Source organism: Procambarus clarkii, chromosome 7, assembly GCF_040958095.1.
Source record: "Procambarus clarkii isolate CNS0578487 chromosome 7, FALCON_Pclarkii_2.0, whole genome shotgun sequence".
Taxonomy (NCBI): Eukaryota; Metazoa; Arthropoda; class Malacostraca; order Decapoda; family Cambaridae; genus Procambarus; species Procambarus clarkii.
The window spans coordinates 26,542,313-26,557,280 of NC_091156.1; the positions used below are offsets into that span (position 1 = coordinate 26,542,313).

General features: G+C 42.9%; 1 protein-coding gene across 1 annotated transcript in view; it reads left to right on the forward strand.

The window, feature by feature from the left end:
* LOC138357325 (uncharacterized) overlaps positions 1-14,968 on the forward strand; it is a 909,843-nt gene that overhangs the window by 633,069 nt on the left and 261,806 nt on the right. Inside the window, exon 5 of the mRNA XM_069314010.1 lies at positions 4,706-4,786. Coding sequence (XP_069170111.1) covers positions 4,706-4,786 — 81 coding nt within the window. The remainder of the gene's footprint in view (positions 1-4,705; positions 4,787-14,968) is intronic.

Below are 14,968 nucleotides of genomic sequence, written 5' to 3' on the forward strand. Positions count from 1 at the left end.
AAAAAGTTAAAAAAAAAAGTGTTTTTATCTGTCGCAGACGTGACATCAATATAGTAGGTATTTAAAAACATGCGCATATTCGAATAAAACGTTGTGTCGAAACTTAAAAGCAATCGACGAAGAACTTTCGGAAGTTAGCGATTTTGAACAAAATGAACATTTTCATTTTTATTTATATAAATAAAGACAAAAACGTGCTCTTATTGTGTTGGAAGAGAGGGAGAGGGGAGAGAGGGGAAATGGCTAGCAAGGGGGGAGGTAAAAGGGGATTGAAGGAAGGGGAACGAAAGATGGAGAACATGGGGGAGGGGAGTGGGGAGGGGGGGGGTATGTGGGAATAGGAAGGAATGGGGGAGAGGTTGAGAAACAAACTTTCCCGGACACAGTAATGTGAATATATGTATGTAAATATATGTTATGACTTTCCCGAACATGTAAATATATGTTGATCACAGCAAATAATTCATATAAGACGTAATAAGACGTAAGTGAAAAGCAATAAGCCCCAGAACACTTTTGTCTCACCGAGGAACCCTGAGCACTGCCGCAGGAACATCACGGATGATAAACTTATCACCAAAATGAACAAAATATATTTTGAGACAGTGAACATGATCTGTAACCATCAGACTCTACAACAAAATCACACCACGAAGAGAAATTCTAAATTCATTAATTCATTATCTTTAAGTTCCATCATCACTCCGGTCTCCCACTTCCTCATTGTAACCTGTTATGAGCATCAGTCCTGAGCATGTCGTTGAGAGCTCATAATGCCCTTACTGCCGATACGTAAGAATATTAGAATATGTGAAACAGCATTGGCCCATGCGAGGCAGCTCCTATTTATCCCCCTCAAAAAAAAAATAATTTAAATGTTTAAATTCAGAAAATTCATTAATAAACACTGATTTCTAAATAGGGTAATTAGTTTTGGAGTAAATTGAAGAATAAAATAATAGTGTTTATTAATGAATTTTCTGAATTTAAACTTTACCAATTTGTATCAGTTTGCTCTGTTTTGTGTTTATGTATTTAATATATATATTATTCTTCTTCTGGTTCACTTTCATAAATTTGTAAACATCAGTCATAAACACCCAACGGTTTGTGATTGTGTCATAACCTCTGAACTTAGGAGTATTCCAATATCTAGAATTAACTTTGTCTTTCTTCACTGAACACAATTGAAGGAAATTACGTTCATTCTATATTACTGTGCCAAAAACTTTACAAATATGTAGTGTATCAAAGGCAAGATAAAGCTGAAAATAACATTGTGATATATTATCAACATTTGTCAATATGAATCTCAGTATCTTGTTTGCATTATTTTGAAAACTGATTCATATATATTTTTGACTTAAGATTCCTAATAAACATAACTGCCAAACCTTACGCTTTCAGGTTTCAGATTGACGAAGTTATTAAGCATATAACCATTACCTCGAATACCATAACCTAAGCTCACAGCGCTACAATTAGCAGAATTAATCGTCAGTGGCCATTCTTTCATCTAATTTGAAAGCCTTTCTAAATCGTATCGTGTTTTTGCTAGTTTGAGTATTTGCGTATATATTCCGTTCTGTTTACATATCATCTGTAAATTTTATAATGTTCATTAGAATAATAAGGTATCGAAGTCGTTACTCTATATATTTTGGGCGGGTTTTTTTTCATTTTTTAGTATAGCTTCCAGTATTTGCAGTTTTCTTTGGTCAGTGGTGGATGTCTGGAGTGTTGTACAGTCAACTAGTAAATACATTAGTGCAGACCCCACGAGAGTGAGACAGAAGCTTTATCAACTGAGCTTTGAGTAGTCTTAATCCTTTCTTATTATGACTCAAGGCTCAGTCGATAGAGCTTCTGCCGAAGGGTCGGCGGTTCGAGCCTCCAGGTGAATGGCAAATTAAATTACAGACGTCACAGCACGGAGCTCTGTGGCAACCATACGGACGGACCATACGGCTTGTTGGACGGAAATGCATTTCCGTCCATTTATGCTAACTCTCAGTATCCGTTGTATTAACCATTCACTTATCTACCTCTCTGGTCAAGACGTCGAGAGAGACAGTATGCCAGGCCTTGGTAATTTCACGGTACAAATGCCGCAAATCTTTCCGTTTATAACTGTTTCAAATATTTTGGAATTGAATGAAACGAAACTTATCAAACATGAGCGAGTCTTAGAGAAGCAGTGTTGAGTCTTTCCTTTATCTATTCTTATAGGCCATCACAATATTCGTAACCCTCCACAATCTAGTGTTCTGCTGGACACTAATGATTTATTAATTTTGCAAGACAAGGGCTCATTAACCTCATCTTTACCCCAGAGAACCCTGACCAAAACTTCGTTTGGACCTGAGGAATTATTAGGCTTCTATATATATATATATATATATATATATATATATATATATATATATATATATATATATATATATATATATATATATATTTAGTAACCTTCTTTTTCAGAGTCACTAAAAAGTTAAACTCGTCCTCAATACGTACTTATAAAATTCCGGTTAGTTTTTATATTTTATCTTTTTAAATTTTATTGAAAATTCGATAAGTTGCTGTTCTAGATTCATACAGCCACTGATAATTCTACTGAAAGCAGCAAGCTTTTTGTCCGATAAGGTTCTTTAATCTCATGCTATCTATATCTCGTCATTGTTATTCTACGAGATAAATTTATATGGTATACTACGTTCTTTGGTTTTAATCTATATAAATGAAAATGGAAATGTTCGTTTGTTCATAATCGCTAATCTCCGTAAGTTCTTCACCGATTGCTTTGAAATTTTCACACAACGTTCTATTCGCATCCGCGAGGGTTTGTATATACATACTATGTAGATGTCACGTCTGTGACGGTAAAAGAACATGTTTTTTTCTGAAAAACTGTGTTTTTCATGTGTTTTTCATGAGAGGGAAATCTTCGAAACCTATTTACCGATTGCTTTGAAATTTTGACACAACGTTGCATTCGAATAGGCGCGTCTCTTTATATATCTACTATATACATGCCTCACTTGTGACAGGAAAAAACATGTTTAAAAAAAAAAAAAACAGCGCCATCTGTTGGATGTAAGAGCAACACACGCTATAATCCCCGAAAATTCTTCACTTATTGCTTTGAAATTTTGACACAACGTTGCATTCGGTAAACAGCATTTACCCCTGTGACAGGTAAAAGCATGTGCTTTGAAAAACAGCGCCATCTGTTGCACATAAGACCAACACGTGCTATATTAAATATGTTATAATTCCATTTCAATGTTTCCGATTTCATTGATAAATTGAATTTTCATAAATTTCGATTTAATTTAATTTTGATTTAATTATTTTGTGTGACATAGCCTTGGAATTGAGCTGTGTTGTTTACCATACAGTTCATTTCGTGAGTATAGTTTATTTTTTTAATTTTTCATTATTTTGCATTTCGTTTTTTTTAACAGTTTTTCTTATATTTCAGTGATGGGAACATCTGGGGCCAGATTCACGAAGCAGTTACGCAAGTACTTACGAACGTGTACATCGTTCCTCAATCTTTGATGGCTTTGATTACATTTATTAAACAGTTTACAAGCATCAAAACTTGGCAATCAACTGTTGTTATTGTTATAAACAGCTTCCTGGTGTTTCGGAGCTCATTAACTGATTAATTAACGTAAACAAAGCCGCCAAAGACTGAAAAAAATGTACAGGTTTATAAGTGTTTGCATCACTTCTTCGTGAATCTAGCCCCAGATTATTTGATGTTCCAAATATTCTGATGGGAACATCAGATCATTTGATCATCAGACGAGGGTGGGGAGAATGGTGGGAAGGACGAGGGGACGGGTGTAGGGGATGGTGGGGAGGACGAGGGGACAGGGAAAGGGGTAATTGTGGGAGAGGATGAGGGGACAAGGGAGTTGGGGATAGTGAGGACGAGAGGAGTGGAGAATGGTTAAGAGGACAAGGGGATAGGGGAGTGGGGGATAGTGGGGAGGACTAGGGGACCGGGCAGGGGAGAATGGAAGGGAGGACGAAGGGACGGGTGAGTGGGAGATAGTGGGGAGGACGAGGGGATGGTGGGGTAGGGAATGGTTAGAAGGACGAGGGGATGCTGGAGTGAAGGATGAAGGGGGGGGGGGGAAGGGACGAGGGAGTGAGGAATTGTTGGGAGGACGAGGGGACGGGGGAGGGGGGGGAACGGTGGGGAGGACTGGGAGACAGGGGAAGGTTGCTGAGTCACAGCAACGCGTGGCCGGGCACAGTTAGTAATACATATTTTATGAGTTCCGAGTTGCCGCAACCCTGAAATTGAGCGCCATGTCCCCCACCGACAAAGACACAAGAACTGATTGTCAGTGCTGACTCAGCCATGCCATGCTTGCTCTCACTTCATCATCTACCCCTCAGTGTTATCTCAGCATCTACCCCCCAGTGTTATCTCAGCGTCTACCCTCCAGTGTTATCTCTTCGTCTACCCTCCAGTGTTATCTCTTCGTCTACCCTCCAGTGTTATCTCTTCGTCTAACCTCCAGTGTTATCTCAGCCTTTCGCTCTTCAATATCTACCATTCTACGTAAAGAAACCAGCAATAACTGGTTACTTTCTAACTTTAATTTGCTCTTATCACTCCAATTTGGCCTTCACTACTTATTTTTTCACTGATGAGTGTATGTAGCGACCAACTTTGTGTCTCCTGCAGGTACAATAACAACGAGGTCAGACGGGGATGCTTTCTCCTGTGGCCTGATGGGAAGACGAGCGTGTCATACAGCGAGTACGTGTAAGTATACAGTACAACTGCCTGTGTTATTATTGTTATTGAGAGAGAGAAAAGGGGAAGACACCGGAGGGGGGGAGAGAGAAAGAGAGAGAGAAAGAGAGAGAGAGAGAGAGAGAGAGAGAGAGAGAGAGAGAGAGAGAGAGAGAGAGAGAGAGAGAGAGAGAGAGAGAGAGAGAGAGAGAGAGAGAGAGAGAGAGAGAGAGAGAGAGAGAGAGAGAGAGAGAGAGAGAGAGAGAGAGAGAGAGAGAGAGAGAGAGAGAAAGAGAAAGAGAGAGAGAGAGAGAGAGAGAGAGAGAGAGAGAGAGAGAGAGAGAGAGAGAGAGAGAGAGAGAGAGAGAGAGAGAGAGAGAGAGAGAGAGAGAGAGAGAGAGAGAGAGAGAGAGAGAGAGAGAGAGAGAGAGAGAGAGAGGGAGAGAGAGTGTGGGTTTGAGTGTGTGTGTGTGTGTGTGTGTATGTGTGTGCTTACCTATTTGTACTCACCTATTTGTACTTGCGGGGGTTGAGCTTTGGCTCTTTGGTCCCGCCTCTTAACTGTCAATCAACTGGTGTACAGATTCCTGAGCCTACTGGGCTCTATGATGTCTACATTTAAAACTGTGTATGGAGTCAGCCTCCAACACATCACTGCCTAATGCATTCCATCCCTTAACTACTCTGACACTGAAAGTTCCTTCTAACGTCCCTGTGGCTCATGTGGGTACTCAGTTTCCCCTGTGTCCCCTTGTTCGCGTACCACCAGTGTTGAATAGTTTATCCTTGTTTACCCGGTCGATTCCCCTGAGGATTTTGTAGGTTGTGATCATGTCTCCCCTTACTCTTCTGTCTTCCAGTGTCGTAAGGTGCATTTCCCGCAGCCTTTCCTCGTAACTCATGCCTCTTAGTTCCGGGACTAGTATAGTGGCATACCTTTGAACTTTTTCCAGCTTCGTCTTGTGCTTGACAAGGTACAGGCTCCATGCTGGGGCCGCATACTCCAGGATTGGTCTTACACATGTGGTGTACAAGATTCTGAATGATTCATTACCCAGGTTCCTGAACGCTGTTCTGATGTTAGCAGGAACACTGTTCTGTGTGTGTGTGTGTGTGTGTGTGTGTGTGTGTGTGTGTGTGTGTGTGTGTGTGTGTGTGTGTGTGTGTGTGTGTGTGTGTGTGTGTGTGTGTGTGTGTGTGTGTGTGTGTGTGTCTGTGTGTGTGTGTGTGTGTGTGTGTGTGTATGTGATTTGTCCCTTTTTATGTCATATCTACTCTAACAATCTGCTCCTCATATCTGACGTTCAAGCCGACCATGATGACTAACTGCACTCTAACTAACAACAATTCACCAGCTAAGAAAGTTTATTCCTAATATAAACAAATAATAAGCACATCAAATAAATTAGTCAGACCTCAGATTAGCTGATGTAGGATAATAACCCCTAGCTTGGAGTTTCCTTCAGCACATCAGTCATATTTTCTGATCTATATTATTGGTTTGAAAAAAAAAGTGACAGAAAACTAGGATTTAAAGTCAAACAAAATCCTAACATGTGGAGCCGCTTCGAAAGCATTGATGATGTCCTGATATTAAACATCATGTTTACTATTATTTTCAACTGCCTCAAATACGTTTAAAAACAAAATACTTAATTGAAGAGAAAAGAACAAGCCCTTGTTCGTGTCTATATAAAGTGAAATTATTATTTCTATGAACTCTTGTCATAGTTATAACAAGCTAATCTGAAAATAGAGCTATAACCACCTACATGAATCATGAGACCAGGGTAGAGACCGAGTTAATATACTCGTCAGTGGGCTTCTGAGGCTACCCATATTATGCCATCCAATTTTTGTGCAAAATCCATTCCAATTTTTGTGCAAAAATAATGTTTAATTCTTTTTATCATCTATTTAGGGTTATTGGTATTGTCTGTAATTAACGTACTTTCGATATTATTTTGTAAATGTTAAATATTCATCATTTACTAACGAATATTTAGTGTGTATGTGTTTCTGTGTGTGGCAAGTGTTCAGGTGTATGCCTTAATGTACCTGTGTGTTCACCTCCAGTTCCTCTCTCAACTGCTCATATATAATAATGTTCTCATTTGTGAGACTGCAGCTTGGTCACACAGCTGCTGGCCTCAGTCACACAGCTGCTGGCCTCAGTCACACAGCTGCTGGCCTCAGTCACACAGCTGCTGGCCTCAGTCACACAGCTGCTGGCCTCAGTCACACAGCTGCTGGCCTCAGTCACACAGCTGCTGGCCTCAGTCACACAGCTGCTGGCCTCAGTCACACAGCTGCTGGCCTCAGTCACACAGCTGCTGGCCTCAGTCACACAGCTGCTGGCCTCAGTCACACAGCTGCTGGCCTCAGTCACACAGCTGCTGGCCTCAGTCACACAGCTGCTGGCCTCAGTCACACAGCTGCTGGCCTCAGTCACACAGCTGCTGGCCTCAGTCACACAGCTGCTGGCCTCAGTCACACAGCTGCTGGCCTCAGTCACACAGCTGCTGGCCTCAGTTACACAGCTGCTGGCCTCAGTCACACAGCTGCTGGCCTCAGTTACACAGCTGCTGGCCTCAGTTACACAGCTGCTGGCCTCAGTCACACAGCTGCTGGCCTCAGTCACACAGCTGCTGGCCTCAGTCACACAGCTGCTGGCCTCAGTCACACAGCTGCTGGCCTCAGTCACACAGCTGCTGGCCTCAGTCACACAGCTGCTGGCCTCTCTCGACGCCATATATATTAATGTTGTCACCACCTTGAGGTCGCTGTGATATACTAATGATGTCAACAACGTGAGGGTGCAGTAATTTATAAGGTTCTCCTCAGAGAGCCAGATCACATTTTATCAGGCTTCCTTTAGGACGTCTGGGATTACTATGCTTCCTTTAGGTCTTCTGGGATTACCATGCTTGTCTAGGTCGTCTGGGATTACCATTCTCCCCTAGGTCGTCTGGGATTACATTGCCATGCTTCCCTAGGTCGTCTGGGATTACCGTTCTCCCCTAGGTCGTCTGGGATTACATTGCCATGCTTCCCTAGGTCGTCTGGGATTACCGTTCTCCCCTAGGTCGTCTGGGATTACATTACCATGCTTCCCTAGGTCGTCTGGGATTACCGTTCTCCCCTAGGTCGTCTGGGATTACATTACCATGCTTCCCTAGGTCGTCTGGGATTACCGTTCTCCCCTAGGTCGTCTGGGATTATATTGCCATGCTTCCCTAGGTCGTCTGGGATTACATTGCCATGCTTCCCTAGGTCGTCTGGGATTTCTCCCTTAGAGCACAATAAATACCTGTCAAAACAATGGTTTTCTCACCACCTTCCCAGTCCAACGACTTGGGCTGGACGGTAGAGCGACAGTTTCGCTTCATGCAGGTCGGCGTTCCATCCCCGACCGTCCACATGGTAGAGCACCATTTCTTCCTACCCCCGTCCCACCCCAACTCCTTATCCTGACCCCTTCCAAGTGCTATATAGTCACAATGGCTTGGCGCTTTTCCCTTGATAATTCCCTTCCTCACCACCGCCCCAGACTTGCATCAGAAATTTCTTGTAGTCTCATAAATACTCGAGAAGTCTGAAAGTGTTCTGAAAGTTAATACACTTGCAGAACAACTTGGCAGTTGTTATATTCTCCCTCGTCCAGGGTTAAAGAGAAAAGGTGTGTATAACAATTTTGAACGGTTATCATACTAAACCTTGTCGTGAAATCAAGGAAACCAAAAAGTTTACATGAAAAAAAATAAGTAATCTAAACAATTTTACAAACATCAGTGTTAAAGTTTCAGGAATTCTTCATAAAGTCCTGATTTCTTAATAATTAACAAGTAGTCTTATGACATTGACAATGTGTACAAAGTTACAAGTATCAACACTCCCGCTATAAGCTTAACCACTGGCAGCCCAACATGTCGTCCTCACGATTTTGAAACAAGATTTCACCATACACAACCTAACCCTAAACTATCATACCATTCTATAACCCTAACAATACAAAAAATAAAAGTTTATATTTGCTATTAGCCAAGAGTTCACTGTGGACTTTCTCTTCTCTTTTTTTTCTCATAACAATATTAATTTAGTTGATTCCTCTCAAATGAGAACAAAACTATGGAAACTGTTTAGCATATTTCTATAAAAAAAACTTATTTCTAAACCTAATTTTTGTGGGACATTTTATTTTATTTAGAAATATTAATCGAAATTCGTTTCACCTTTCTCTGATAATGCTGCTACTCTGATGCTTCCTCTCAACTGAGGACAAAGCCGTAGCCAGTCTCTTTCCACACTTTTCGAAACAAAATTCACATTCTTAAACGTAACAAACAAATATTTCAGTCATATATCTTTTATAAAACAAATTTCGTGGGAAATATCTTCCATCTCCAGGGAGCCGGTCGGCCGAGCGGACAGCACGCGGGACTTGTGATCCTGTGGTCCTGGGTTCGATCCCAGGCGCCGGCGAGAAACAATGGGCAGAGTTTCTTTCACCCTATGCCCCTGTTACCTAGCAGTAAAATAGGTACCTGGGTGTTAGTCAGCTGTCACGGGCTGCTTCCTGGGGGTGGAGGCCTGGTCGAGGACCGGGCCGCGGGGACACTAAAAAAGCCCCGAAATCATCTCAAGATAACCATCTCTGCCATAAGAATACTAACCTGGTGACTTCCTCTTAAGAGCAAAAAATGATAATTTTCTTTAACATTTTCTAACAAGACAACTTTCTGTACTATATTGATGTGTCTATTGTTATATGTCATTGTAATTCACCTTAGGTGTTAACTGGTTCACAAAACTTCCAATCTGATGTCATAGTGTCTTGACATAGCTGTCGACCCACGTGTCCTGCTGTATTATAGTTCCAAGATGACGAATGAGTGCTCATTTGACGAGTGCTGTCAGAAGTTCGGCCAGGGGCTCCTTCCTTGACGGCACAGGAGGGGAATTGAATTATCAAGGGAAAGAGCCAAGCCATTATGACTATACAGCACTGGAAAGGGGTCAGGATAAGGATTTCGAATGGGACAGGGGGAAGAATGATGCCTAATCACTTGAACGGTCGGGGATTGAACGCCAACCTGCCTGAAGCTAGACCGTCGTTCTACCGTCCAGCAATTTTTGGACCATCTAATGGCACAAGATAACCAACGACCCTGTCAACTGGCACGGATTGAGGAATAAATAACTGGGTAGAAATCGAAAAAAGGAACACCTTTGCGTGAAATGGGACTGGTGGAAATAGCCTCATTAGCAGCAGTGTCTGCACGCTCATTAATGAAACACCAATATGGCCGGGAACACAGCAAAATTTGATATTAAAAAACAATCAATGTTGAATTTCGACTGCCACAGGATGGACAGGATTAAAGGACTCCAGAGCCATGAGAGCACTGTGAGAGTCGCAAAGACAGCAAAGACAACAACAAAAGAAGACTGAGAGTGAGAAAGCAGTTGACGAAGAGCATTCAAAATTGCATAAAGATCGGTGGTGAAGATGCTAGTCTTCGGGGGCAGGCGGCACATATAAGTGTGTTCAGGAAATACAACGGAGTAGCCAACACCGTCGCAAGACTTGGATCCATCTGTAAAGACTGAAATCGAGCGGGAGTGTGAAGTAAGGGAAAAAAGGCGTTTTAGAACTGTAGGAGGGGTAGAAGCCTTTGCTATGTGCATCAAGGTTTTAGAAAACTTAGAAAGAGTGACCCTCCATGGGGACAAGGATGGAACGACACGTGGAGAAATATTAGTAACATGAACCGAGAGAGAACCTTGCAAGCAAGACAACCGTGCAGAAAGGGAAAGGTGGTGAAAGAGAACAGGGGCCCATGGGAGGGGTAATGGTCAAAGTGTGACATCAGCGGGAGTGAGGGTGTTGTAGGGACCGCGCAAAGTAGCAAAGACAGTAGTGATCACCGCGATTCTCTAGAAACAGGATGCCGGCTTCAACATACAGGCTGATAGTAGGAGTTGAACGAAAGGCACCAGGGCCGAGGTGTAGCCCAGTATGGTGAAGAGCATCAAGACGACAGAGTTGAGGGAGAGGCAAACGAGTAAGTGGGACAGCCATAATCGAGTTTACACAGCACGAGAGTGAAATGCAAAATAGGGCATTTTACATTCCACTCATGCAATAGTAAGAGATATGGGGCGATCAAGACAAACGAGTGTCCATGATTAACCCCAGAAGCTTAGCAGAATCTTTATACAAAAAAGGTTTACTATAAAGTGACAAAAGGGAACAAAGAACATCCTGCTTCAGAGTAAAGGTCAGAGCACAGGTCTTAGTTGTAGAGAGCTTGAAGCCATGATTGGTGGCCCAGGACGACACGGCAGCAATCGCAAGTTGAAGCCGCCATTGGAGGAAAGGCGAGTCGTCACCTTGACAGCAGAGGGTAAGATCGGCATCATAGAGAGCTGAGAAGATGCCAGAGAGAAGGGAGGAGAGAAACCATTGAGGGCAACCAGGAAAAAAGTAGTGCACAGAACACTGACTTGGGGTACACCTTCGTATTGCCGAAAAGAGGCAGAGTGGTATCAAGACTAACCCTAAAGTAACGACTAAAGAGGAAGCTCTGGAGGAAGAGAGAGAGATATTACCACTAAGGCCAATAGAACGGACTTGAAACAGAATATGGTATCTCCAGGTGGTGTCATGAGCCTTTTCCAGGTCAAAAAAGAGCAGCAATAATGGATGTCTTTGCAGCAAAGACAGTACCATTATAGACCTTCAAGTTCACTAAGAAATCAGTCGTTCTGTGACACTTGCGAAGCCAAATTGAGAAGGGGAGAGGTGGTGATAGCGTTCCAAGAACCACATCAGACGGACATTGACTATATGTTCAAAGAGTTTGCAGACGCAACTCGTCAGGGCAATTGGCGGCAATTAGGGGATGTCCCTTGAGAACATGGTTTTCGAATAGGAAGAACAACCGCCTCACGCCAGTCCTCAGGGACTGACGACGACTCCCAGACATGGTTATATATATCCAGTAAATACTGAAACGAGCATGGAGGGAGATGGCGAAGCATCTCATAATGAACGTCATCTAAGCCCGACGCTATAGAACCGCAAAGGTTCAGGGCAGACTGGAGTTCTGAGAGAAAGAAAGGAAACTGGAAACTGAAGATGTGTGCAAGAATCTAAGAGACAAGATTGAAAAAGGGGCTTACGAGTAAGGAAAGGAGGAGGAAGATGAGAACCAGAAATATCTGTCGAAAAGTCAGGACCCAGATCAGTCGCGGCCGACGCTGGATCCGCCACAATTGAACAGCGGAGGTGAATGACTGGCGAGACATCTGAAACAAACTTACGTTCTATCTTACGGATTTACTTCCAGATCAGGGGCAGAACAGTGTCAGTCTTAATGGTGGAGATATAAGAACAAATCCACAAGGGCCATGACGAGGATTCGAACCTGCGTCCAGGAGCATCCCAGACGCTACCTTAACCGACTGAGCTACGGCATGGTCAAAAGAGTTGAAACCGAAGTTCTACTGAACTTACTGGATCCTGCAGCCTCTTCGAGGCACAAACCAGGGTTTTACTCAACTCCCTATGCACTCGAGCTATGTCAATAGGCCGTTTTCCCTCTTCGCCCTTACTTCATTACACACAGAAATCACTATAACGTGATGCATCAATCCTTGTGGATTTGTTCATTTGGTGCATCATGTTATTGTGATTTCAGTGGGGGAGTTGTGTTAAACCTTGGTTTGTGCCTCGGAGAGGCTGTAGGATCCAGTAAGTTCAGTAGAACTTTGGTTTAACTCTTTTGGCCATGTCGTAGCTCAGTCGATTAAGGCAGCGTCTGGGATGCTCTCGGACGCAGGTTCGAATCCTCGTCACGCCCCTTGTGGATTTGTTCATTTGATGCATCACGTTATTGTGATTTTTGTGTGTGGTGGAGATATAAGATTTCCCACTCTCACGCCTAGCCATACAGATGTCCAACATCTGTATGGCTATAAATATATATATGTATGACATATATAAATAAAATAATAAGGCATTTGTCGGCATTTGAGTTTCTTCTAGGCTGCACACTTACAGCGGACAGGCGAGCACAGTCTGCATTCCACCAGAGAATGCATCTCCGCGTGCTCTGGGAGGCAGAGCGAGGAACTGAGCAGGGGGCAACATCGAAAACAGTGTCATGAAATAGGAGGGCTCGAGGGAGGGGCAGATCAGAGAGGTCGGAAAGAGTAGCAAGTAGAGTGAAGAGATTCCAGTTAGCCTGGCAAACTGCCACCTAGATTAGGAGAGGGAAGAGTGAAAAGAAAAGAAGGTAACAAGGATGGGGAAATGGTCACAGTAATTGAGGTCATCAAGAACCCGTTATGTGAAATCTAAATAAAGAGAAGACGAGCGGAGAGAAAGATCAAGACAGGAAAGGGTGCGAGTGCTTGAGTCAACATGAGCGGGTGCACCAGAATTCAGAAAAGACAGAGAAAAAGAGAGGATAAATGATTCGGGAAGGCGGCCGTGGGTGCGTTTCAGAACATCGCCCCAGAGGGTATGTCGACAGTTAAAAATCACCCAACAGGAGCACAGGCGCTGGTAAGGAGTCCAACAGGTGTTTAAGATCAGGAAGAGAAAGTGGGACATTTGGGGGGATATAAACGAAACAGACTGTATTCATTTACTCATAATGATGAGGGCCGCAGAACACTGAATGTGCGACTGAAAAAAGCATGGGAACGAAGGGACAATCATAACGGATCAAGAGAGCAGGAGTTATGGGCCCCAGCAAAAGCTGGAAGGGGAAAAAGGAGGAATAACCACGGAAGTGACCAGGACGAACGCCGAACATTGACTCCTGGAGACAGACACAACGTGGTGAAAACTGCATGATCAGTAGTTGTAGTTCATGGAAGTTGGCATAAAAACTACATGTATATATTCCACTGAATAATAGACATTGTGAAAAATAGAGAGAACAGAAACAGTGATAACACGGAAGAAACAAAGACAAGGAATAACACAATAGACTAAAGAAGATCAGGATCCGTGAAATCGGGGTTATGGGACATAGGCAAATCTAGCAAATACGACGGAGTCAAAGGATCAGGAGGACAGGCCAGGGGTCGATGGATAGATCGCAGAATGGACTCCAGGCAGAGTCTGGCGCGGAAGGAAGCATCGGAGAGGGACAGTCAAGGGAATCGAGGGAGGAAGGGCAGAAACAGGGGAGTGGACCGGATCATGGGCAGCCTCCGAGAGAGAATCAAGGACCAAGGGAACCTTAGTAGCTGGGACAGAGGACTCCGCCGCTGGAATGGGAGTGAATGCAGGGATAGAGTCGGATTCAGAAGGTGAGGAATACAGCGATGCCTTCCTACCCACCAGGGAGGAAGAAGGAGAGGAGCCAAGTTATTTTTGTTATAATATTTTTTGTACCATTATGTTAAATTATACTTGTGTGATTTTTAAAGTGCTTTCAACGTCACCTTAGAATTCGCAGTTGAGTGAACAAGTAATTAGGGAGTGTGATGCTGCTACCAAGTACATGAGCAATAATAAGAACTAATGGTAACAATAGGCCATCAAACAGCTTTTCTGTGGCAAAGTGCCAGGATCAGATGCAATCCCTGTTGAAGTGTACACAACAGGAGGCCCAGCCATGATGCAGAAACTGACAAAGTTCATAGTCCTTCACAAACACTATTCTCTGTTATGCTATACCAGACAATACATAGGAAAAACTATCCTGACCCGCTGTCCGCTGGTGGCAGTGATGTTGCCAAAAGAAATATTTTTTTTTATTTATCTTATATAATGCTATGCGAATTCACTGTGATACGCTGATCACTGCATTACTGTACATTGCATGGGACCAAAAACTAGGTTTTGTCTCTTTTGTTTCACAGTTCCTGCAAAACTTTACATATTTAATCTCTTCTGACAATAAACAAGGGACAAATGATTATGTTCTAAAATTTATTAGTGCCCTAATTTTCCACAGGGGTAACTCCCCCCCACCTCTCCTTCAAATGATAAAATACTTCCTTTCATCTAGGCTCATTCAATTGAAATTCCAACATTTTACCAATGGAGATCGTTTCAATTGATAAATATCAATAATGGCAATGTTTCTAATTAAGGCATCAGGAAACACGTAAAATGGCCCAGGTTTTGTAATACAATTGCCTACGTTTTCAACTCACAATCAAGGATCCAGTGCTTGGTTCAAGCACAGG